This window comes from Eleutherodactylus coqui, chromosome 5, assembly GCF_035609145.1.
Source record: "Eleutherodactylus coqui strain aEleCoq1 chromosome 5, aEleCoq1.hap1, whole genome shotgun sequence".
In the NCBI taxonomy this organism is placed as follows: domain Eukaryota; kingdom Metazoa; phylum Chordata; class Amphibia; order Anura; family Eleutherodactylidae; genus Eleutherodactylus; species Eleutherodactylus coqui.
In genome coordinates, this window is record NC_089841.1 from 96,564,375 (window position 1) to 96,591,353 (window position 26,979).

The 26,979-nt window shown below is 43.8% G+C and overlaps 1 protein-coding gene across 1 annotated transcript in view; it reads left to right on the forward strand.

The window, feature by feature from the left end:
* The window catches only part of MRPS27 (mitochondrial ribosomal protein S27), a 93,134-nt gene that overhangs the window by 51,864 nt on the left and 14,291 nt on the right, over positions 1–26,979 (forward strand). The window contains exons 6-9 of the mRNA XM_066602921.1: positions 1,554–1,632; positions 3,900–4,015; positions 5,838–5,940; positions 8,521–8,663. Of these exons, the coding sequence (XP_066459018.1) occupies positions 1,554–1,632; positions 3,900–4,015; positions 5,838–5,940; positions 8,521–8,663 (441 nt within the window). The remainder of the gene's footprint in view (positions 1–1,553; positions 1,633–3,899; positions 4,016–5,837; positions 5,941–8,520; positions 8,664–26,979) is intronic.

Consider the following 26,979-nt stretch of genomic DNA (forward strand, 5'->3'; position numbering starts at 1 on the left):
TTTTTCTGATATCTAATCTGTCTCTCCTCACTTTTAATTTTTAATCCCATTGCTTCTAGTCTTTCCTTGTGCAAATGAGAATAGGGCTGACCCCTCTGCACTGTGACAGCCCTTCAGATATTTGTAGGCAGCTATTAAGTCTCCTCTCACCCTTCTTTTTTGCAAGCTAGACATTCCCAAATTCTTTAGCCGTTCCTTAAGTACACCAAAGGGGGAGTACAGTTGTAACCAATTGATGGTGTATCAGCAGGAAAGGACATTAATAGTAGATTGACGAGGGTCTGTTACCCAGGACCCTTGCCATTCAGCTGTTTGCTGGGCCTGTGTATCTGTGACTGAGCTGATGTTCTCAATGCAGTGGCCAGACTTAATATTGCAGGCCCACCTCACATTGAAGTAAATAGGAATTTGGCTTACAATACCAAGCCTGGCCACTGTAGTGAGAACGAAGCTGTCTGTTTCTGCAGAAATCAACACATATGCGCACACCAACCTAGCAAACAGCTGATCAGCGGGGATTGAGGGTGGCAGGCCCCCGACGATCTCTTGTTGATGGCCTATCATGCTGATAGACCGTAGTTTGAAACTGGACCTCCCCTTTAAATGGAATATTTAAAAAATCCACCTTATTCTATAAAAAAAAGCCCTCCTACAACTGTGTCAACGGAAGAATGAAAAATGTATGGCTCTTGGAAGGTGGGCATGAAAAATATTAAAATTCACTGTGTCCTCAAGGTATTAAAGGATGTGGGCTGGCACCCTCATCTATAGAGATCTACCGAGGGGACAACCTGTTCCCCAAGCGACCCCCGGGGGGCACTGACTGTGCAGTCTTGGGGGATACCGGTGGTATTTTTTCCTCTGTAAGATTTGGCTTGAGACATCGGACGTAAAACAATTTCAAGATGTTGCTGTAATATGTTTGCTTAAAGGGGTTGTCCCGCGGCAGCAAGTGGGTCTATACACTTCTGTATGGCCATAATAATGCACTTTGTAATATACATTGTGCATTAATTATGAGCCATACAGAAGTTATAAAAAGTTTTTTACTTACCTGCTCCGTTGCTGGCGTCCTCGTTCCCATGGAGCCGACTAATTTTCGCCCTCCGATGGCCAAATTAGCCACGCTTGCGCAGTCCAGGTCTTCTCCTGTTCTCTATGGGGCTCCGTGTAGCTCCGCCCCGTCACGTGCCGATTCCAGCCAATCAGGAGGCTGGAATCGGCAATGGACCGCACAGAAGAGCTGCGGTCCACGGAGGAAGAGGTTCCCGGCGGCCATCTTCACAGGTAAGTATAGAAGTCACCGGAGCGCGGGGATTAAGGTAAGCGCTCCGGTAAGCTTTCTGTACGTCCCTGCATCGGGGTTGTCTCGCGCCGAACGGGGGGGGGGGGGTTGAAAAAAAAAAAAACCCGTTTCGGCGCGGGACAACCCCTTTAATAAAACTAATTTGAACACTAAAGGATGTGGCCCAATCTGGAGATCTGCTTTAAATGAATACCTTCATGTAATAATTTCAGAAAATGTAATACTTTTTCTCTGTTACTTTTCATAGGGCCAGTTTGGTATTTTTCCAGATGACTTCACATTTAACTTATTACTTGATACATTCATAAAGAATGAAAATTTTGAAGGTAGTGTATTTTATTTACATTATTTTACTCATTACTTAGTTTTCAGTGTCTTATCCAAGATACTGTATGTCTTTAATGTGTATTGTGACTGTTTTTTAGATTTTCATTTATTTTTCAGTTGATTTCTGAAGAGCCACTTGGGGGATTTTTTTGGGGGGGGATGAAAGGGGTTATTCCCCAGGGTGCAATTACCAAACAGAGCATAAAAGAGCAAGCAATAAACTTACAAATTGCTATATTGATGATCTATCCGCTCCGATCCAGTCCCTTGTCATCCTGCATGACCCATTGTGTGTTAAGTCGCGTCCTCTAGCACAGTGTTCCCCAACTCCAGTCCTCAGGGACCGCCAACAGGTCAGGTTTTCAGGATTTCCTCAGTATTGTACAGGTAATGTAATTATTGTCGGTGCCTCAGACTTGCCACAGGTGTTCTTACCTTAGGATATCCTGAAAAAATGACCTGTTAGTGGTCCCTGAGGACCGGAGTTGGGGACCTCTGCTCTAGCAGATCGAAGTTACTCTGTTCATTCCTATGAATTGCGAGTCTCTTAGGAATGAATAGAGAAAGTCACTTCTTCATCTAGCAGACCCTGTATGATTCAGTCAGTCACAGCGGAGGTCACCTAAGATGACGGGGGGTCCGGACTGGAGCCAATATCTCATCAATATACTCATCTGTAAGTATAATATATGTCCAGGAATGCTTCAAATAAAAATCTTTAAACTTTTTAGGCTGTATTCACTCTGTCAAGTACGATTTTGGCCAATGTAAAAATGACTATTTTTCATGTGATTTTTTTTTTTTCTTTCTTTTTTTCCACTTTCCATTTTTATCTAGTCTTTTTTTTGCTCTCCCCTCCTTGTTTTTTTTCTGTTATGTGCTTCCCATAGTTCAGATAATTTTGTCAAGCCAGACAACACTAATGTGATTTTAAAGTAATATTTATGAAATAGTGGTGATTTTTTTTTAGTACCTGGACCCTTTTTGGAAAATTTTGTTCTCCTTGTAACCTGTGTTAAAATGCATCACACTCGCTTGGCATGCATTTGCAATAAACTTTTTAAATGCTCCAATAAAAAAGGATTCAAAATAATTAAAGAATAATCACACAAATATAAGGCATGCTGTGTTTTTTTCTAACTTTGACTATCGATCCCAAAGAGAAATCGCTCGTGGGAATGGGTTCTTTTCCAATGTGATTTCTGCCCATCTCGGAATGGGGCAGAGCCCACATGGGAAAATTGCCCATGTAAATACACCCTTAGGACTTATTTAGGTGACCGTATATCGGCTGGGTTTTCATGCCCGGCCGATATACGGTGTCCTTGTCAGCAGCGGGAGGAGGATGGAAAAGCCAGGAGCCAGAACTGAGCTCCCGCCCCCTCTCCGCCTCTTGACACTATTTGCAATAGGAGGGGGTGAGATGGGGCGGAGCTAAGTACCACTGCTTAGCTCCACCCCCGCCCCACCCCTCCCATTGCAAATAGTGGCGAGGGGCGGGAGCTCAGTTCCTGCTCCTGGCTCTTCCAGCCTCCTCCCCTGCAGACAAGGACACCGTATATCGGCTCGGCGTAAATACGCGGCCAATATACGGTCATCTAAATAAGCCTTATGTTGTTAAATTGAAATAAAAAGCATTCTTTATTATTAAGGTGTGTATGCAGTATAAGGTTATCTATCACATAAGATGATATGAATAGCTATAATCTGAACACTGAGACGGGCGAGTATGATTTTGGTCAAGTTGACAGTTTCCATGTGATTTTCTTGCGATTTGCATGTGTATTTTTATCACAGAATTTTCTCTACTCTGCGCTTTCTGGTTCTTTTTTTTTCCCTTGTAGTCCGCATAGTAACCGGTGTTAAACCGCATTGCACTGGCATGCAAATTGCATCACATGCGGGTGCAATGTGTTTTTTTTTTTTTTTTTCATGCTCTCCTAGAAAATTCTTGTTCAAGAATCGTCCAAATTTAGACATGCAGCGATTTTTTTAAATTTTTTTTTTTTTTTTTAAATCCAGACTATAGGTCCAAAAGAAAAATCACTTGTATGAATTAACCCCTTCAAGCGAATGTTTTTTGTGTTTTTTTTCCTGTGCGACTGCTGTCCATTTCAAAATCAGACGGAACTCGCACAAGAAAATCTCCTGCGTCAATACTGCTTTAGTTAAAATACTTGCATTAGGTACCTGTTACATTCACATCAGACCTAGTTATGATTCGGAGACTTTATAAGGTGTGTTCTACCTCCTCTTCATCTTCCAGCTGCCGTGTCTGTGGTCACGGAGATCATGCTACAGGAGAGCTTTGATAATGTCTGCACACAGCTACTATCACTTTATGCTTTGCACAAGTATCTGTCTGGAAATCCACAACTGACGGTAACATGAGCTTTATTTATCTTTGTTCAATTGTTTGTTAAATAAGTAAAAATGCTAAAGCCTCTCCAGACGTAACGTGCGGCCTGATTCATGGGTGGAGTCCAATGTTCCTTTTACCGGGCCCCAATGGTCCTCCGAACACTTGTTGGCTGGCTGCTGGGTTGACAAATGAGCATTAGCTTGTTTTTTGGCTGATCGTTCAGTTTCAGCAAGCCTTAAAATGCTAGCAGATCGGCTCTACATCTCCACACGTGAACAGGGAGATGTGCAGCCAGCCTATGGGGATATGTCACTGTAATTGTTATCATTCATTCCCATATATCAATTCCAAGCCCATGTGAAGGAAAAATTAAACTAGCACCTATTGAGGGGCATCTCAATCAGTGCACATTAAACTGGACCGAGAACTCGCTAAGTCTGAAAGCACCTTAAGAAATCGGGGAGTCTGTGCCTACAGGTGACCACCCCCGTCCATAGGCTTCATAAGGACATATGTATGCCATAGAGGGGGGTCCCTGGGTTAGGACTCCCTTATATGAGCCGAGTGAAGTGCCATTCTGGCGACACGGCTTGTGCATATATTACCGGTTGGTTTTGGTTTGAAAGGCACACTTTGTGCCTTCAGTAGTTGCTATAGCCAGACATGACTTGCCGTAAAGATAACTGATCACCAGAAGTTAGAGAAACTGAACCTGGGGACAACTGATCGCTGGGCAGGCTTCTGTTTAAAAAGAGGTTGTTCTTGTGAGATAGCACCTTTTAAAGGGGTGCTCCTATCTCTGACAAACATAACTGATATGGGAACACCCGCTGATTACAAGGTGGCTGGAATGACGGAAATAGCCGAGCTTGCCTTCTGTAACTCCCATAGAAATCACTGGGCAGCACAGTGATCTACACTGCTTCTCCAGCTCCCGAGTTGTAGAAACAGTGTAGCGCGTTGTGCTGTACCTTTTGCTTACCTCCCATTGACTTCTTTAGGAGTTAAGGAAATGGTGTGATTCTGGGCACTTGGCGATTTCCATTGTCACCATCACTCCCAGCTACTGCATTCAGTGTGGCCAGGGGCGAAGGGGATCAACTCAACATAGGGGCAGCTCGTGTGTCTGGGACCCATACTTTTATGGAATATCCTATGGATGTAGCAGAATTAGAGAATACCTCTAACTATGTGAGAAAAGCATCATAATTTGGCAGGAAGGCTCGGCCAGAAGTGAATGGCTTACTCTATATGATACTATGTTGCAACGATCAAACGTGCAATTCAGTTATGAGAAGAAAAGATTGTTATAAAGAAGTTTAGTTTCTGGAGTCTTGACAATAGGAAGCCATTCAATACTATACTGATGACCACAAAGCACTCCACACTGCGATCACCACATGCACTTGCTTGGTGTAACTAATTTTTAGCCTGTCGGATTCATTTGGCTCCCAGTGTCAGCAATTATCTGTTGAGTATGGCGGTTTCAGTTTATTTCCATGAAGGGCTAGATAGGTACAGTCACAATTTATTGGATGACATGCAGAATTGGAGCCTGTAAACTCATTCTTTTGGTGTTTGACCGAAATTGATCATTTTGTGCAAAAAAACAGGGAAATAATACTGCTATTTAGTCACCATAGCATTACATTAGCTGCCAAGTGTGCAGGCCTTTGTTTATGCTGGTTACAGAGAGCGCTGCCCGACCTATGCTCCCTTTATTTTAACCAAAGAAAGCCTTCCTTTTAATAAAAGGAATTGAACTTTGTGCCAGCAACTTCGAAAGAATAACATATTGTTTAAAGCTTGCTTCATAGCAAAATTGTGTTTTTGTCAATTTAGTGGGAACAAGAAAGGAATCTTGGTGCTTCGCTCCTACTGGCAGGCTGGCATCAGGAGAACACAGTCGGGCTCAGTTCTCAGCTGTACGGATACACCCTGCTTGGTAAGGATCACGTTCCATTCTTGTATATAGTGCTTCATCCTCTGTTGTTAATGCTATTATCACAGCAGCCTCCAATGATAAAGGGGTTGTCTAGTTTAGAAAATAGGTTTCCAATACTCTGTTAGAGAATTACGATATAATAAAGAGGTGCTGGTTCAGGAATTTCCTCTTAGTCATAGAGGAAAATGTCAATAATACATGTATTTCTGGAGGAACCAGTAACTCAGGCCACTAAATGGGCAGCCTGTTGATTTTAATGGCCAATGTGTAATGCTTTATTTGCCCTGTGGTGCCGCTGCAGGGAAATGAACATCCATTGCAGGGATCACCAACAAATTACAGCTAAAGGCCCTTTTAGACGGGACGAATGCCGGGCAAACGATACCTGACAATCGTCCCCGCACATACTCGCTGTCGTGCACCTGCTCACAGCAGGGAGGCTGCAGGAGATTTCTCTCCTCACTTCCCCCCCCGCCCCTCTCCATTGACATAACATAGCGGTCGTTCAGTACTGAACGTCCGCTATTTACACTGAACAATGAGCGATCAGCTCATCATCCATGGTTTATGCTGTATAAACCTTGCAGGCTGTGATTCTCCATGGGAGCGCTAATAACATTGTTTTCAGCTGCTGTCTTGCTGGAGAACAATGAAGCTGTATGCAGTTTAACAGACCACCCACTGTTATCTACATACAGTGAAGGGAGCCTCATTTACATGCAAATGAAGCTAATAAGCTGCTAATGGGCATTAGTGCCCATTAGTTTATGCAAAATGATTGCTCAGACTGTCATTCAAGCTATCTTTTGAACGAATTTTCCGTGATCACCTTTGCGTGTTAATGGGGCTTTTACTTTTTACTAGAGATGAGCGAGCATTGCCCTTAGCGAGTACCTGCCCACTCGGGAGCAAAGATTTGGTTGCCGACAATGGGCAGGGAGCTGCGGGGGAGAGCGGGGAGGAACGGAGGGAAGATCTCTCTCTCCCTCTCTTTCCCCCGCTCCCCCCTGCTGACTGCCGCAACTCACCTGTCACCCGCGCCGGCAGCCGAACCTTCTCTGCCGAGCGGGGAGATACTCTCTAAGGGCAATGCTCGATCGAGCAATTGTCCTTAGCGAGTATGCTCGCTCATCTCTACTCTTTACACGATTATCGCTCTAAAGCCATTGTTTGAATAAATTTTGAGCGATAATCGTTGCGTCTAAATCAGCCTTTACACTTCTCAGCACTATCCGTTTTTCTACATATCCGATTTCAAAGTGAAATTGGTCAAAGTGATGATCGGATATATCCTAGATAAGGTCTCACTGGTGAAGGCAGGGCTCTCAGGCTTTCTATGTTCTGCAGCACTCTTGACAGCTCTGTAACTACTGCATCAAACCAAAGAAATCTATATATCTGAGTTCATCATCTTTCCTTCTATGCTATGTTGCTCGCATAGATAGCGAAAAACAAGCAAAACTACACATCATACATAATTTTGAAATAGTTTATTTTTTGATAATATGAACCTGCTATAGGTCTGATTGCTGTGGATACCTCTGCCATACAACAAATGATGTCCAAAGTGTTTTTAAACTTGAAGGACGGGTATTTCTTAATGCTGACAATCCATTATATCAGTCGGACTTCTGCTGCGTCAGGTCCAGTCCCTATGAATGGGTGGGGGCTGCTGCGTCTGATAGAATTACATCATATTGCATTGACAGTCTCTGAAGTCGATAGCTTATACTCTCATGTCATGCTTCCTGCTAGATAACATCTAATTGCATAGGCTTGCCCGATAAAAGCCCAGAGGCTCAGTCTGCCACTAAATACTAAATCTAGTGCGATGGAAGGGCAGCGTCTGCGGACCTTGTCACTGATCTTTTACCCTCCGAGCCACAGATGCCATATTGAAATTGTGAGGATGCAGTCAGTTTATCTCATTCCAGGAATACATGGATTTTATTGCACAGCGCTTCCCTGCCGGCTCTCTAGACATCGGGATTGTGTTGCCAGAGGGGGACAAATATTATTTGTGAGGGACAAATGAAGGTGATAATTGCTCCAGAGACCTCTATCCTGGCTGTCCTATAATGAATACTGCAGCAGCTGCTTCTTCTGAAGATAACGATTATCCTCTTAAAGATGTGTGTTTATTTAGTACTAAAGCCAACGCTAAAAGTTCATGATTCTGCTCTTCCATAGCAAAATATAATTATATTGGATCTTGTTTGCAAAACTCAAAAAAAAAGACTGAAAATGTAACATTTTAATTAAAAGCGTCTCAAGGAAGGAAGTAGCGGGGAAACAAATTTCCGCATGTTTTTATGGGAAGGAGGATTCTGATAATCTCTTACGAACAGAAGTATTTTAAATACAGTATTGTACTTAAACCACTAGAACCGCAGCTGCCTGGGAAGGTTTATCGCTGATCCATAGCCAATTTATCAAATACCGTACTCTTATATAGAATTGCTGCCAAAAATGGGGTGAAAAATTCCACTTTAAGACATGAAAACCAAACTAGATTCCTCAAATGTTTACCGAGCAGTTTATGTATACTGTAGTTTTTGTTGCTTTTTATGTTTCATTCAGGAAAAGTGGAGCTTTCTAAAGGTCTACGAGCGGTCTACACCCAGATGCCCCTAATGTGGAGACCAGGGTATTTTCAAAGAGCTCTGGATGTTATGGAGAAGGTATCCAAGCTGCCTGGAGAAAGCAAGCTATGCCAGGAAACTGTGAGTGTGTGGGATTTTTCACTAAATATCATTGCCAATGCTAGTGTTCATCTGAAACGTAGTTCCTTTTATCTTTGCCAACTAGCGTGGTACGGTTTGGCTGATGGTGCTCAGCTTGCCCAGTTTTTCTTGCAAGCATTGTAGTAGGAAGCAGGCTTCTGCAGCAAGCTTCCTCCCAACCACACTCACAACCTGCGGCGTGTCTCTGTTCTTTGAAGGAGTGTCCCATAAAACCAAGTTATCCGCCATCCATAGGATCCTGCGTATGGGAGTCCAGGGCTTCCAGAAATAAATAGGGCAACAGTTGCACATATGCCTGCTGCTGCATTAATTTTGGGGCGACTGATGGATTTAGCCGAACGCTTGAACTCTGCTCCCCCATATCAGCATGTCCTGATGGATAGGGAATAACTCAAGGGATTTCCCCTTTAATTTCTTGTTTAACATAAGCTGCTATGGACTTGGGGAGATGAGATGAGATTAACGACTCCTGAGATAATTGTAGAATTCTTTTTTACCCTACCCTTTGACTTGCATGTCACATGACAGGATTCAGACTTGCCACATCAAGGAACCACGATAAAGAGCACAAGCACCCCTCTATTCCTGTATAGCAGATGCTTTCTGTCCAGTGCTGGCGTTAGGTTTGATGGCACACTGTACAATTCCCCCCCCCCCAATAAGTGCACAATGAAGCATGATAGCAGCATATCCACACCAGAAGAGCTCAAGGAATAAATACTGTAACAGAGCAAAGCCCGTACCATAAATGTAGCATGAACCAACCAAAGTAAATCGGTACAGTATCAAAAGCAAGACTGTGTCGGACTCCTGCTGGCGCTGCGGATCTGGGCAGGGAACCATGCTTCACATCTGGTGGGATTGCCCAACTATTCGAACCTTCTGAAACTCAGTTTCCCAGTTATATGAGCAAACGACATGTACACCGGTAGAGGCGTCCCCTCTAATACCACTGCTCTCTATTATCCCAGGTCCCATCGCCAAGATAAAATAGAATCTATTGCAACACTTCCTCACAGCATCAAGCTCCACAATCCACCGGCACTGGAGGACCCCTCACCCTCCGACTGTGTTAGAGTTTATACAGGAGTTGAACCATATATCGGTCCTTTCCCCTGCCCATAAATACATATACAGATAGTCCCCGACTTGAGAACATTCGACTTACGAATTTCGCTAGAAACGAACTATCTGTTCTGCACAGTATGATGTAATGCTATGGCATTACATCATACTGTGCAGGGGCCGGAGAGGCTTCTATCAAGCCTGATAGAAGCCTGTCCGGTCAGATCGCGGTTGCTAGGCAGCCGGGGACCTCCTGAAAGGCCCTAGGGCTGTCTATGCAGAGCGCCTAGCAAGCCGTGCGCTTGATAGGCACTCTGCATAGGCAGCCCTGGGGCCTTTGAGGAGGTCCCCGGCTGCCTAGCAACCACACAGCGTCCCGTGATCTCATCGTTGGACGCTGTACGGGCCCCCTGAACGTCGGGTGCAGGCTGTTTCTTACAGCGGGCACCCGGCGGCAGCAGTTCCGACAAGCCGCGCCACTCGTCAGAACTGTTAACACTTTAAATACCGGTAAAGAGCGGTATTTAAAGTGTTAACAGTTCCGACAAGCGCCACGGCTCGTCGGAACTGCTGCCGCCGGGTGCCCGATGTAAGAACAGCCGGCACCCGACGTTGTATGGAGCGGGATCCACCCACGATCCCCTCCATACAAGCATTTGTTCGACTTGCGAACAAAACGGACTTGCGAACGGGCTCCCGGAACGGAACCTGTTCGCAAGTCGGGGACTATCTGTACACGTTTATTTAGTCCCCCCCTCTTTTTCTTTTTTTTTTCTTTCTCTTTCTTTCTCTCTCCTTTTTTCTTCTAGCTTCCTTCCTTTTTTCTTTTCCTCTTTTACATACACTACATTACCATTAGTATGTTCTAGAGCTGCTATGATATTGGGCTCATCATCTGTAAAGCAATAATCCACTGAAGTGAACATGCACAACAAATAATTGTTAGGATGAGGAATTTGCTCTTAGAAAGAGAATCATAGCAGAAAAAGTAACTTTACAGCCTGCTACCGAAGAAATGGCTAAGAACCCTAATCCAGCAGTTTATTCAGTTGTTACATGCATGTTTTTATAGTATTAGAAGGTTTATAAGAAACGCTGGAAAAAAAGTTAGAAGAACAGCCTATAAGAACTACTTGGTACAACCATTGCCACGGAATTCAAGGCCATGTTGTAGGTCGGATTCCGTATACGGGATCCCGCAGCAGAATCTGACCCTGTGCCCGGCCGGTGACCCCTGCGTACCTGGCTGGATCTGTAATGCGGATGTGCCAACTGGGCCAACCGGCACATGCGCAGGACAGATTATGCCTCGCCATTGCTAGGCGATGACTCTGATTCCGCAGCCCGTCTGCAGTGTCAGCTACGGACGGGCCACGGATCGGACGGCTTCCATTGTCTTCAATGGAAGCCGTCCATGTGGAATCCGCGCTGAAATAGAACATACTGCAATTTTCCCTCTGGGAGCGGAAAATCGCAGTGGATTTCCATTTGACATGGAAAAGCGATTTTTCAATAGCATGTTTATGGGCAGTATTTGCTGCGGAATCTGGAGGCGGACGTCTGTTCCAGATTCTGCAATGTAAATACGCCCGTGTGCATTGGGCCTTAAAAATACATAATTGTACCTCTGTTTATTATTGTATGTCATATTTAAAATCTAATAAACAGATTAAACAAATACAAAATCATATCCAAGATCCTAACATATACTGTAGCAGAACTAAGTGATTTTCTTGTGGGGGCGCCATTGCGCTGACAGTGGCACCTCAGAATATCGGAGGGGTAGAGACAGAGCCAGGAGGAGGATTATTCATGTTACTCCACAGGGAGAAAGAAGATCACCTGGCCAGGCGAACCTAAAGAAGGCAGTCGCCTTCAGCCTACAAACGCCTGCTGCGTCCTCCGTACAAGCTGGTGGCCAGCACCCTGTGCGACCACCCAAATCCCCCCTAGCTAAGGCTGGCTATGCCTGTGCCTGCTGTTCGAACACCTAATAGGCATCTTATGGATAATTGTGTTTAGAGTACCACTCTCGTTTGGATGAAACTTATCTGCTAATGAAGTGGTGCCCTGAAGGCCGTTCTCTAAAATTTAATGAAGGGTCTTAGTTAGATACGAAGCCAAGACAAAAAAAAAATTGGACATCCTCAAGTGAATTGACATCCAGATCCAGCTGAGTTTTATTGGGCGAGGTGTGAAGCCGTACACTGTATCCAGGGTAATCTATCATTTGACCTTAGCTGATTAACAGAGTCTTAAGGTGCAGGGAGTCTTGTGTGCAGAGCAAAGGAATGGCATTACTCATGTCACTCATCACCACAAGCGGAGCAATGAAAGAAACTATATTCATGCTATCAAAATACAAATTCCTAAGGCCTCATGTCCACGGGGAAAATCAAATCTGCTCCGGATTTGTAACGCGGATTTGGGCCGCGGATGCAGTGCGGATGAGCTTAAAATAGTATTTTATTGCATGCGGATGACACGCGGATGCGTTTTTTTTCACGCGTGTATGCACGCGGATGGCATTTTTGCATCTGCGCGTGAAAAAAAATGCAAGGCCACTGAAAAAGAAGCCAAACTTGTAATCCGCATGCAGATTTCACGCACCCAAATAAATGGCATTTAACACCCGCAGCGGATTTCCCGCACCCCATAGAGATCAATGGGGCCATCCGGAGCGTGATCCGCACCTAAATGGAGCATGTCCATTTTTTTTCATGCTCCATGATTTTTCTAATTCACATTTATTGACCATCCGCGGGTATTTAGCTACCCGCGGGTGGTCAATGCATTCCTATGGGGCGCGGATCCGCGCGCGGGTGATCCGCTGCGGATTTTAATTATTATTTTCCCCGTGGACATGAGGCCTAAGGGTCAGGGCTTCCCACAGACGTAGGACCCCCTAACCATCAGCTGCTTTTAGTAGCTGTAAAGCCTTAGATCTGATTTCCAGCCCTGCTCTTAATAAGTCCCTTTGGAAATTCAGGCAGACTTGCCCTGCAATTAGGTTTCAGGTCCCGAGCTTATTAACCATTTCAGTCAGAATCTGTCTATACAGCTGCTCTTAGATCCAGCCTAAGTTCTAAAAACTAGATATTCAGTAACTATAGATCTTGTGTCATGTGTGCACCGATTATAAACAAGGGGTACTCCAATCTCTCAACAGAGACTACAGTTTATAAATCAATGTACAGTATTTTTTAAAGAGGTTTTGTCATTAAAAAAAATTCTATACTTGCCTATTCCTTCACCGTCAGTCTTCTTACCGCATCTTCTCCCTGCCGATCTTTTTTTTTATCTCCTGCAGTCCCACCCCCGGGTCACATCACCGCAACCTCTTCTTCCGGTGATGAAGCTTCCATTCACAGGCATTCTCCTTCCTGCAGGGCATTGTACGCTGTCACTAGTGACGTAGTGTTCACAGCCTAGCAGGGAGTGCCGAGCTTTTGCAGAGAACGTGCATGCGCACTGTCTCTCTACAATAGTATATGAACACTCGCGGCCAGACAGCGTGCATGCGCAGTCTCTGCAATAGCTCTGCATTCCTAGCTAGGCAGTGAACGCTGCGTCACTAGTGACATAACTTACACTGACCTGCTGGAAGAAGAATGGCGAGAAAAGACACTCCATAACAGGAAGAAGAGGATCCGGGCGGCTGGAGGTGAGGTGACGGGGGACTGGAGAAGATCGGGGAGGAGAAGATGCAGTAAGAAAAATGATGGGGGAGGAATAGGTAAGTATTTTTTTTCTAATGACAAAACCTTTTAAGAAGAGATAGAAAGCGGAAGAGATTTTTTGGTGAAGTCTAAAATACTTGTACTGGTGGTTAATTTGACTACCAAAGACTTATAGCCATATTTTTTGAACTTACAAATGGAAATATTAGAGAGTAGACTTGTAATAAATCCTTTTTGTAATTGTGATGACAAACAGAAATTTCAGTAATTGACACCCTATTTAAAAAAACTTTCGCATCTGCAGCTCCTCCACTGCTTGTCAGTTGAGCATATACACTGGCATCCTCAGGGACCGGCTGACCGACTAAGACCTGCTTCACACGAGCATAAACTAAATTGCGCGCGCCTTCGTGCAACTTTTTTACAATTTTTTTTTTTTTAATGCAGCACTCTTTCTATGGTATTTTACTGTACGTTTGTTCATTTGCGCACCGCAACTAAACGCACCAATTGAAATGGCTAATGAGTTCCAGGTGTGTTCTTTTTCTAGAGGAATTATGCAGTGTGTCACGCATCTTCTTGCATATTGTGCATATTTGTGCCCCCCATTTGACTTTTATGAGGACGTTTAGTGCGCAAATGCACAGAAAATTTTGCATGACCTTTTTTGAATGCGTGGCTGAAAATGTGCATGCAAAATACGCCAATGTGAACGAACCCATTGAAATCAATAGGTTCTATTCACTGCGTATTGCATGCACAGGTATGTCCGTGTGAAGTCGGCCTTGGGCTATGTGCACACCTTCATCGTTTTGGAACCTTCGGTACAAAATACCAGACAAAATAGTGAAGGACCGAAGCCGGACAGATTGAATTATTCTATAGCTAGTAGTTTGTTTCCATCATAGCATGGATCCAACATCCTACTTTTCTGCTTCCATGATGAAACACGAAAATGTAAAGCCAAATGTTGGTGTGAACGCAGCCTTATGTGTTTCATGTTCAGCCAACGTTCAGTTGTCAGATGTTGGTGCTGGGGAAATTCGGGCACGTTGTTATGTCTGATTTTTCTGGCTCTGAGGGAAGATGAGCTCCTGCAAGAGGCATGCTCTCTTCTCCCAATTGAGAACACGCATGAGCTCAGCTGAACATGTGCATGGGAAGCTTGGGAGGAAAAACCATTGGCCGAAAGCTACTGAAGATGTATGACCAGCTCAACTCTTTGATTTATGTTTAAATATGAATAATTTTAAGCTGGTTTTAAATTGCCTTTAAGGTTCGTTCCGCCAGGTTTCCGCTGCCTTTGATGGTCAGGATAAGCTAATAGGATACATTAGGATTTACAGGGTTTCTATGGCATTTTGTCTGCATTTTTGCATATCAGAAACGTAGTTTTAAAACTGCATGGTTTTACCATAAAATGTTGTGGTTTTGTGATACGTTTTTCACCCAAGTAGCTTCTTCAGGTGAGGCACATTGAAATCATGTGTTTCACTTGCACTATAGGCACCACTTGCAAACCCAGGCTCACTGGGTGGTGGTTATTGGTGGTTACGCATTAGAGATTGCCTACATGTAGCGCATATTCTACAGGTTTTCTGCCATGGATTTGATTGCAACATACTTGAAATATATTACTGTACAAGAAAGTGAATGAGACTTTTTTTTTTTTAAACCAGCATATATTATTGACCTGCGGTGTGGATTTTCAATTTTTCGCATGTTAATTTATGCTACAGATTTTATCTCATCAAATGAGCAGGGTAAATTCACATGCAACACGTGAACTTTTTCATGAGTTTTCTACTATGGAAAAAATATCCCGTGTGACTGTGGCTGTATGCGGTTCCCCGTCACATGATCGCTGCTATCAAATGGATAACAGCGATTGTGTAAAGGGAAAAAAAAAGTTTTTCATGTCCCCTCACGGATCATATCCATGAGGAAAGATGAAATTACGTACCTAAGGCCCCTGGATTAATCTGCAGACCTCACCACAGCTTCTGCGCACGTGCCCGCCACAGAAATTTTGGATGCATGCACAAAAGCCGTGGATTGCCAGGGTTATATAAAATCTCCTTGCTCGGGCTACCAAACGTAGCCAAGAGCCTATAGATTTCACCGGGGATCTGTGATATGCGATCCTTGGTCATGTGATCTCCGTTTTCCAATAGAACACCGCGATTACGTAAAAGTAAAAAAAAGTTAAAGTTTCACTTCCCATCACGGATCTGATCTGTGAGGGGAGGTGAAATTACTTACCTAAGGCTTCCAGCGATGTCCCCCAACGAGATCTTTATCTGTGGATCTTTCCCCAACTTCTGCGCATGCGCCCATCTGCAAAATGGCGGACGCAAGCTGGGGACGGCCCGGGAAATTTAAAGTCTCCTTGCTCCTGGTTACTACAGGTAGCTGAGTGCCTGGAACACTGACTGAGGGCCGTGGTGAACGGTCCCCAGTCACGTGATCGCCGTTATCTAATGGATACTGGCGATTACATAAAAGTTAAAACACAGTTGAAGTTTAATGCTCCTTTCAGTTTGAGCCCCGGACATTATGCATACAGGCATAATATTAGGGCCACAATGGGTATGTTTCTGAACACGGGACAAAGGGAGGTATCCATTTTGGGGTGAAAATCTTCATTTATGTGTGTGCTGTACAAAAAAAACCTGTCCTTAAAATGACACAATTGCCAAAAAAATGAAAATCGTAATTTTTTTCCTTCTGCTTTGCTCAGATTTATTCAAAAACTATGGGGTAAAAATACACAGTACACCCCTAGCTGAATGTTTTAAGGGGTCTAGTTTTCAAAATGGGGTCAATTGTGGGGGTTTTCCATTGTTTTGGCCACTCAAGGGCTCTACAAGTGGGCAATGGGGTCTGAAACACCTTTAAGCAAAATGTCTGTTCTGAAAGCCACTGGCTGCTCCTTTCGGTTTGGGTCCCCTTGTGCATATGGACATAATATTAGGGCCACAATGGGTATGTTTCTGAACACAGGACAAACGGGGATCCATATTGAGGTGCAAATTTTCATGTGCATTACAGAAAAAAATCCTGTCTTTTAAAGCAGTGGTCCACAACCTTTTTGGCACCAGGGACCGGCTTCAAGCAAGACCATTTTTACAAGGCCCGGCAGGGATTGGGCGGGACATGGGCAGGGCTTTGGTTATATGGGGCGGGGTTATGAAGGGGGTTGGAGTTTAGTGCATTCTTATTTAATTATGACATTTTGAATGCTCTGGCAGTACACACATAGGGCAGTATAATATATCCCCCCCCCCCCAGCACACACATAGGGCAGCATATAATTTATCTCCCCCCCCCCCCCCCCCCAGTAATAGACAGCCCCCACCCCTCAGTAATTAGCAGCCCCTCCCCCTGTAATAAGTAGCCCTGCCCCTCAGTAATAGGCAGCCCCCCCCAGTAATAGGCACCCCTTCCCCCAGTAATAGGCACCCCTTCCCCCAGTAATAAGCAGCCCCTTCCCCTGTAATAAGCAGCCCCTTCTTCTGTAATAAGTAGCCCCCACCCCACCCTCAGTAATAAGCAGCCCCCCCAGTAAGCAACCCCCCTACTAATAAGCAGTTCCCCCCCCCCAGTAATAGGCAGCCCCCCCAGTAGTAAGTAGCCCCCACCCCCCCCAGTAATAGGCAGCCCCTTCCCCTGTAATAAGTAGCCCCCCCAGTAATAACCAGCCCCCCCCAGTAATAAGCAGCCCCTTCCCCTGTAATAAGTAGCCCCCTCCAGTAATAAACAGCCCTCCCAGTAAGCAACCCCCCCAGTAATAAGCAGGTCCCCCAGTAATAAGCAGCCCTCCAGTAGTAAGTAGCCCCACCCCAGTAATAACCAGCCCCCGCCCCCCAGTAATAGGCAGCACCCCCCCCCCCCCCCAGTAATAGGCAGCCCCCCAACCTATATACTTACCTCCTCTCTGCTGTCAGCGTCGCTCCCTCTCTGCTTGCCCTGACGTCAGTGTGCAGCCCGGAACGCTTCCTCCCCGAGTCCTCTCCTGCGGAACTAATGAGCAGGGGACTCGGGGAGGAAAATCCTGGCTGCACACGTCAGTGTGTGCGCCGGGATCAGCGCGATTACCAGCGGGGAGCTGTGGCGCCCCCGCTGGTAATCGCTTCAGTGGTGAGCGGCGTCGGCACGCCGCGGGCCACATAACACAAGGCAGCGGGCCGGATTCGGCCTGTGGGCCTTGTGTTTAGAGCAAAAGTTCCCGGCGGTGCCGCGGACCGGCGCTAAACACCCAACGGCCCGGCCCCGGTCCGCGGCCCGGTGGTTGGGGACCCCTGTTTTAAAGTACATATTTGCAAAAATATGAAATTTTATTTTTTTTCTCCTCTAAATTTCATTAATTCTTGAAAAGAAACTGTGGGGTCGAAATACTCCTGACACCCCTCAGTGAATACATTCAGTCGTGTATATTTTAAAAATGGGGTCATTTGTAGGGGTATCTATCATTCTGACACCTATGAGCCTTTGCAATCTTGACTTGATGTCAAACCAAGTGTTCCTCAAAATGTTAATAATCAATGTTAAATTTGTACGTCTTCTAAATCAAGGGTCGCCAACATCAGTCCTCGGGGACCACCAACAGGTCATGTTTTCAGGATATCCTATGCTAAAAACACCTGTGGCAATGTCTGAGGCACTGACAATAATTACATCACCTGTGCAACACTGAGGAAATCCTGAAAACATGACCTGTTGGCGGTCCCTGAGGACTAGAGTTGGGGAACACTGTTCTAAATGGCTAAAAAAAACTATTTTGGATGGACATTGGAAAAACTTCAAACAGATGGAAATATATATCATAAAAAATGTGTACAGTATGTTTGCACATATTTGAGATATTGCTGTCAAAAATGTGGAAAAAATGACAATTTTTTTCAAAATGCTTCTCATTTTGGCGCTTTTAATAAATCTACACAAATTCTATCGGTCTATTTTTACCACCTAAATGAAGTACAATATGTGGCGAAAAAACAATGTCTGAATCACTTGGATATGCAAAACCTTTACAGAGTTATTCTATGTTAAAGGGGTTGTCTCGCGGCAGCAAGTGGGGTTATACACTTCTGTATGGCCATATTAATGCACTTTGTAATATACATCGTGCATTAAATATGAGCCATACAGAAGTTATACACTTACCTGCTCCGTTGCTAGCGTCCCCGTCGCCATGGATCCGTCTAAATTCGCTGTCTTCTGGCGTTTTTAGACGCGCTTGCGCAGTCCGGTCTTCTGCCTTGTGAATGGGGCCGCTCGTGCCGGAGAGCTGGTCCCGCGTCGTCATCGTAGCTCCGCCCCGTCACGTGTGCCGATTCCAGCCAATCAGGAGGCTGGAATCGGCAATGGACCGCACAGAGCCCACGGTGCACCATGGGAGAAGACCCACGGTGCATCGTGGGTGAAGATCCCGGCGGCCATCTTGGAGAAGGAAGAAAGAAGTCGTCACAGAGAGGGGATTCGGGTAAGTAATATATCTTTTTTTTTTTTTTTTAACCCATCCTTTGGGTTTGTCTCGCGCCGAACGGGGGGCCTATTGAAAAAAAAAAACCGTTTCGGCGCGAGACAACCCCTTTAATATGACGTGTCACATTTCCAAAATTTGGCCTGGTCATTAAGGTGCAAACAGGCTTGGTCACTAAGGGGTTAAGGTTTTATCCAGTTTGCACAACCTATTATCATGTATCAAGTATTTTGACAGTAGAAACTTTTCCAGGTCTGAACATTTTAGAGTGCCGCAAATGTCCCCTTGTTAAATGGCAATCCTAACTCTACATAATGTACTTTAATACATCATTCTGTCACCTTCAAAGATAACGTAGCGAATGAATATTCTAATAGATGCTTTCCAGAACACAGCATTGAGTGATCAGTATAGGAAGGTCGGGAAATACATCTGAAGAGCTGTGGAAGTTGATTGTAATCCACCCATGACACCAATTGGACATGTCTCTTCACTCTTTAATCCAATCCCAGTACAGGTTTAATATGTGCATGACAATTTGATTAAGCAATCCTTACATAACATTTTAATTTTCTAGTGCAAATTTGCATTTTAATCTCTCAGACGGCTGGTGATATAAATATTTGGCACGTGGACTTCAGGATTTAGTCATTCAACTAAAACTTTACTTTTCAAAATTTGTTGTAATTTACATGTATACTTGCTTCATTTGTGACTAGGCAAATAAAAACTTTAAAGGGTTAGGGTGGTTTCACATCTGATTTGGGGATTCTGGCTTCCTGCTCTGTCGGGGAGCAGGAAAGGGGAATCCCCGTGCCGAAAGGCTCCGTTTTATAATGGAAACGAAAAGCGCTGAACGGACCCAACTGACTATAATGGAGTCCGTTTAGTTTCTGCTCAGCTGCCTAGCATTGTGTACTGAATCTGCAACGGAGGATCCAAAGCAGATGTAAAACCACCCTTAGTCCATATTCGCTTAGTGATTTTGCAGCAGAATTAATTGTGCAACCGCATTACACATCAAATCCATAGTGAAATCTGTATCAAAAAAGTGTCCCATTGATTTGAAGGGAAATCCATGCCACATTGTATTTGAAAAGTTTTCAGACCCTTTCACTTTCTTTACATTTTGTTATGGTGGAAATCGGGCACTGCTCATTAAGGCCCATTTACACGCAAAGACAATTTTTCAAGCAATTGAAAGATTGACAGTTTCAGCAAACATTTTGCATGATAATGGACACTAATGCAATCATGCAATCATTTTGCATGTTAATGGACACTAATGTTCATTAACGCTTTGTCGCCTTAATTTGCATGTAAAAGGGCCTAGGCAGCTGTTTGTAGAGCCCAGCATGTGGACTGGGCTCGACACACAGCTGCATTGTTCTCGCATGGGCTGTTGGCAGAATACAATGTACTCTCCAACTCCCGTGTAGAACACAGCGTGCAGTCTGTGTTCTCTCTCTCTCTCTCCAGCTGAACGATGGATTTTAAGCTCGCCTTAAAATCATCGTTCAGATGAAAAGTGAACAATGGCCACGTTTACACGCAACGATTATTGCTTGTTTGCCATCGTTTGAACGAATTTTGAGTGATAATCGTTGTGTAAATGGGCCTTTATCTACTCCATACCCTTCCTACAGTGAAGCATAGTGGTGGCAGCATCATACTGTGGGTATGTTTTTCTGTGGCTGAGACAAGAAGACTGCTTAGGATTGATGAAATCTTAATGGAGCAAACTACAGAGATATAGTCTAAATGAAAACCTGACCCAGAGCGCAAGGAACCTCAGGCTGGGCAGTAGGTTCACTTTCCAACAAGACAATAACCCTTAAGCACACAGCCAAGACAACACAGGAGGGGCTTATGGTGCATTTACAATTATCAATAATTAATTTTATTAGAATCTGCACAATTTAATTATCGTTCGAATTCCCGCGACCCAGCAAGAATCTGAACGATCATTCAGTGTAAATGCATGCTGCGACTAAATGACGAACGAGAACTCGTTTGCTTCTCGCTTGTCGTTCAGTATCTACATGCAGAACATTTGAAGGACAGATCGTTCCGTGTAAACAAGCAGTCGTCCAGTTATGAATGACTGCCTGCTTACTGTGAGGAGGCAGGCGAGCTGGAACGATCCCCAGTCCACTGCGCCTTCATTCATCAGCAATGCTCGTTACTTTTTAAGAGCACAGCAACAATTACAGCTGGGAAAACTCTGTAAATGTCCTTGAGTGGCCCAGCCACAGCCCAACCCAAACGAGCATCTCTGGAGACACCTGAAAATGTCTGTCCACAGATGGCCCCATCCAACCTGACAGAGCTTGAGAGAATCTGCAGGTAAGAATGGCAGAAAATCCCCAAATCCAGATGTGCAAACCTTGTGGCATCATACCCAAGAAAACTGGGAGCTGGAAGGACTGCCAAAAGAATAGGTGTGAATCCTTATGGCGATTTCAAAATGTTTTCTAAAAAAATCAGTGGTGAATCCCAATAAAAAAAAATTTTATTTTTTTTTGAAAAGTGGATTATATCATGCGACTATAGCGTTTTTTTGTTCATACGGTGAGAAATTCACATCAGAAAAAATTCTAGTGGATTTCAATAAAAAATCTGCATCAAATCACAGAATTATGTCCTGGATTTTCATTGAAACCCAGTCTTTGATTTTTCATTTGAGCATGACATGGATCCATATGTGGATTAGGCTTACTCAGTGGGAAGCATCGGTGTACAGATTTTCTGCCATGGAAGCCGTGTCCGAAATGAACATGTCAAATTTTTTTCCATGACAGAGATTCTAAATCCACGCCATTTGATATACCATATGAGAAATCGCTCAAACATGTGATTATGACCAATAGTTATCCTGTATACAGTGGGGGGCGGGAGGAAGTAGTTAGTCACATACCAATTGTACAAGTTTCCCCACTTAGAAAGATGAGAGGCCTGTAATTGACATCATAGGTAGACCTCAACTATGAAAGACAACATGAGAAAACACATCCAGAAAATCACATTGTCTGATTTTTAACATCTTTATTTGTAAATTATTATTTGCAAGGAGATGTTCTAGAATAAATTGGCTCCACTAAAGCATAAAGACGTCTTCAGATTCCACGTGAATCGGATGGTGGTGTAGTGTTTAGCTCCCAGAGCCTAATCAGAAGCAGAACTGTTAAGAGAAAGTGTTAAGAGGGTAAGGCTCCGTTGACCCAGGGATCAGTGGGTGGTCCCAGCAGTCAGACCCACAGTAATGGGGGAGTAACGGTATGTCTTGGCGATAATTTCTGGGAGAGCCCATTTCATGTATTTATTTTTCTTTCCATAGTCCGCAGCCAACCGTGCTCTGTTCTTAATAACCCATACCCTGTTTTTCTAATGAATATAAGAATAATTTTCTACTACTTTTTTTCCCTCCGCTGTTTTTATCCAGTGAGATATTTCACAGTCTGTTACTCAGTGTTGGTGTTCTGCCAGCATACAGAGAGAGAATTATCATGCAGATGGGCTTATGAAGGAGCTGCTGCAGGTCACAACAAGATGCTGATTGAGCCTCAGGTTTAAGCTGGCAGAGAATTGGCATAACGGAGCACAGAATACAATGCCACATTTCTGCCATTGTTAATTTACTTAACGTCTTGCCGCCTGAAATTGTTGGAAGTCCTTTGTATTTTGTTCTTTCCAGTGTGATCTCTTCTTTAGTTATTTTTTTATTGCTTGCTTCAAATAAAGCTGTACAGCGGACGGTAATATTGATAATTATATTATTTTTTGCTGACCTTATTGGTCCTTTTAGACGAGCCAGTTCTTGGCCCGATGTAATAAGCGCGGCGTGCATGTCAATCTCCACTTATTTTGTGTTCTTTTTTGTTGTTTTTTTTACACGTGCCGGGAGCAGCTTCTGAGGACTTCTATGATTGTTTATTCCCATGGGCAAACTTTTTACATCTCCCTGTTCACACAAGGAGATGTATCAACAATCAGCAAACATTTTTATGCTTGCTAAAAACTGAACGATCAGCCGATTGTTGCTCCCTCTACCTGGCCCGATTGTGGGGCGGACAAGTGTTTTGGTAAACATTCGGGCACAATCAGCTCTTCTAAAGGGACTTTTTACCCATTTTCTGGAATTTTTTGTCATCCCTTATATATTTGCTTTTGTTATTTTGTTCTTGGGACCAGAAAGTCAATTTCTGTACCCATATTGGAGTGGGGTGTAATATTACCTGGTGCCCTCCTTTCTTGCAGTTTTGCCGGTTCTCAGGGTCCCTATTCAGACTTTCTAGATGGCTGTAGAGCTACTCTCATTACCTAATGCACACCTTGTATTAATAGACACTTCATGGTGCTTTTGGACTGAGCAGCATTGGTCACTCCATCTAGAATCATTCAGTCTAAACGCACTTCAATGACCGAATGATGAACGATAATCATTCACTTTTCGCTCGTCATTCATTTTATGCAAGTATACAGATCCTTGTTGCCTCCTTCAGTTTAATTACGGATCATTCAGTCGTTCTCATTCACTTATACAGCGAACGTGAACAGCTGAATGATTTCTTGTTTGAGCCAACGATGTATCTACCTGTATAAACAGGCTGCAGGAGAGAAAAGATGATCTACCGATGATGTAATTCACTCATTCAAATGATAATCATTTGGTGTAAATGGACCCTTAGACTGCCAATGCTCAGTGTGCATCGAATAATCAGATAAGCAGACCAGTGGATTTGCAGCAGAACTGCGAGAAAGGAGAGCAACAGGAAATATTCTCACTTTTTGGTTGCGGGACAAATTTTGTCTTGGGACCCAAGGGTCAATTTAAAGCTCTAGGCATCTCATAGGACTAAGAGGCCTAAAGTATTAATACTATTATTAAAAGACAAAGATGGCTGTATATCCACATATACAAAATCTAAATGAAATCGGAGTTTCATGAAAATCAATGAAACAATGTATTACTGCAATGGTTGATTCTTTAAAGACCTAATTCATAGAATCATAGACTGGTAGAGTTGGAAGGGACTTACAGGGTCATTGGGCCCAACCCCGTGCTCAGTGCAGGATCACTAAATCATCCCCAACAGATATTTGTCCAGCCTTTGTTTGAACACTTCCATTGAAGGAGAACTCACCACCTCCCATGGTAACCTGTTCCACTCATTGATCACCCTCACTGTCAAAGTTTTTTTCTAATATCTAATTGGTGTCTCCTCCCTTTCAGTTTCATCCCATTGCTTCTATTCTTTCCTTGTGCAGATGAGAATAGGGCTGATCCCTCTGCATTGTGACAACCCTTCAGATATTTGTAGACAGCTATTAAGTCTCCTCTCAGCCTTCTTTTTTGCAAGCTAAACATTCCCAGATCCTTTAACCGTTCCTCATAGGACATGATTTGCAGACCACTCACCATCTTGGTAACTCTTCTCTGAACTTGCTCCAGTTTGTCTGTCTTTTTTTAAAGTGGGGTGCCCAGAACACTCCCCGCGCTAAGGTGCTTGAGGTAATTCATCCAGATCTCTATTCTGATTTTCATATTTCAAGTTAGGAATACCTTTTTTTCCCCCCATGATTTTAAAGGGGTTTTCCATGTATATGCAACATAATTATGTTGTCTTCCTCTCACTCCTACCATGTAATATATCCACATTTCATGAAGTGAAGCGATTCTCCGTTTAGAACGCTGGTCACGTGATCCCATTGCAGAGGGAATTTTGGATTCCCTTCAGAGTATCCAGCTTCCACACTCACCTAGGAATGGCACATCCTCGTTAGCAGCCTCCTCGGTTGGTGCCTCCATTCTTTAATCTTCCTCACATGCATATTCAGCATAGATGAAGTAGAGACTGCCTCAGCATTACTGTGCCTGTCTCAGTGCATTACAACATTCAGTGGCGGATCTCTTGCTGGCAGGGAAACCAGCACAAGTGATCACAGGGATTGTAGTTGGAGGAGGGGTAAAGTGGTGCAAAAAAATGAGCGTAAACAGACCAGGTGTGGGATGGTAGGAGCAAGGAACCCCATGAACACCTTAAAATGAGAAGAATATATTTGACAGCGTTAACAGCATTGTCCCAGATACCAGGAAAGAACGTTTTTTTGTAAAAAAAATGACCTCTGAATTAAGACCATCTGCCTTGTGGGGTTCTGTAGAAGAATTGCAGTTTTAGCAAGTTTCCTTTTTAAATGTAGATGGTTGAACAATGTTCTGTTATAGATGTAAGTTTTCTATCCCATATCTACTATAAGTCTTATTGTAGAAATGCGAATCAGCTTTAGTAAACTTTCTGCCCGTATTGGAAAAAAACACATTTGCACTGCAAAACTTTATACACATTTAAAGGGGCTATCCCAAGATTTTAATTTATTCCCTATCCACAGGTTAGGGAATAAGTGTCTGGTGGGGGTCAAACTGCTACGACCACCTGTGGTCATGAGAAGGGGAGTCTCGTTACCCCCCATATGAATGGAGTATGGGCACTGCTGCCCCATTCATTTCTGTGGGACTGCAGGAGATTCTGAGCTTTTCTTCAGATCCTCACTAATCAGACACTTTACTCCCCTGTGGAAAGGAGACAAGTAAATCTCTTCAGATAACCCCTTTATATTCAGTAAGTGATGAATAGATTCCGAGTGCTAAAAAGGGTGTCAGCTCTTCTGCCATATCTGGTTTGGGAAGTACTTGCTTTTCCCTTGCAATAGCAATTCTGGATCATTTTTTCTTTGAACTGTATGTATTATGCTGTTCCTCTGATATTCCTCCTGTATGAATAAATTTATAAGTTTCCGTTCTCCTTGTCCAAAGCCCATGTTCCTACATTGAACACTGTCCAGTCGCTGCTGACCGTTTTCGGTGTCGTACCCTATTGACAAGGGGGTGGTAATATTCAGTTATCACTTTATTAATAGGTTTCCAGGAAGGATAACGGAGGAATGGTAAAACAATTTTCCAGAGTTGTTCTGTGTGGACAGACCTGTATTTCAGTAAGAGCACTGTGGTCTACATTGTACGATATAATATTTTTCTGCTCATCATCCTACATATAGAGAGATGGGAAAAAGTGGCAAGCATTGCCCGCTCTGTCATATTCATGTAGTGTATGCATTTTGCTAATGATCAGCATCCACCTATGTAGATGACCTTGTTGGATGCAGACGGTATATGATACTATTGCTTTGGCAAAGCTTTGCTTCTTGTAGCTCCTGATTACCACAAACGTCATAGGATGATCTTTGTCCAGGAAGTTCATGCCGTTTCCCATAACTGGGAAGGACTGGCGTGATTGTAGGATCATGCTGGTTTTTGTTTAATTATATTCTCGTCAGATTATTCTGATAATGCGATGGAGAACGAAAGCAGAGGCGATGCCAAGGTGCAGCAATCCTACCCTGGGACTTTCATGTTCATAGCCAAATAATGTGCTGCGGCTGCCAGGGTTTCCCAATTAAATTCTCTGTCTGTGAAGCCTGCAAGCAGAATGCAGCTTTTCACTTGGCCGAGAGCCCGTCTGCTTTAGTTTGACCATTAATATAGTTGTGTATGCGGCATACAGTACCTAGACGCATTGTATGATCTGCAGAGGGTTCTAGTACTTACCTAGTTTGTAAGAATGGAAGAATATTAGAACTCCTCAAATCACTTATGTTTCTACATGGTCAATAAAATGCAGAATTCCAGTGAATAGTTAAAGCAACCCTCAGATTTTTGGACAACATTCTGTACAAGGACCCGGAGGGGTATGTTACCTGCAGTTGTACTCTGTCGATAACGGGTGGTGATTTCGGCCATCCAAGGGGGCTGATGCAATCCTCAAACTACTTATTAATCCTCATAGTGTATTGGTAGTGTTAGAGTACTAATGCACTATACCTGCTTTTTGACTGGCTAGGGCTGCTCACATGATCAGTTCTGGCCAATCAGACAGCAGTGTACATTAGGTAGTTAGAAAATTGCAGTGGCTATCTTGAACGTCCAAAAATGGGACCTGGAATTGGCAGATAAGATGGATGGCAGAGAACAACAATTGCAGGTAATATAGTCTGCAGTCTTAGCACA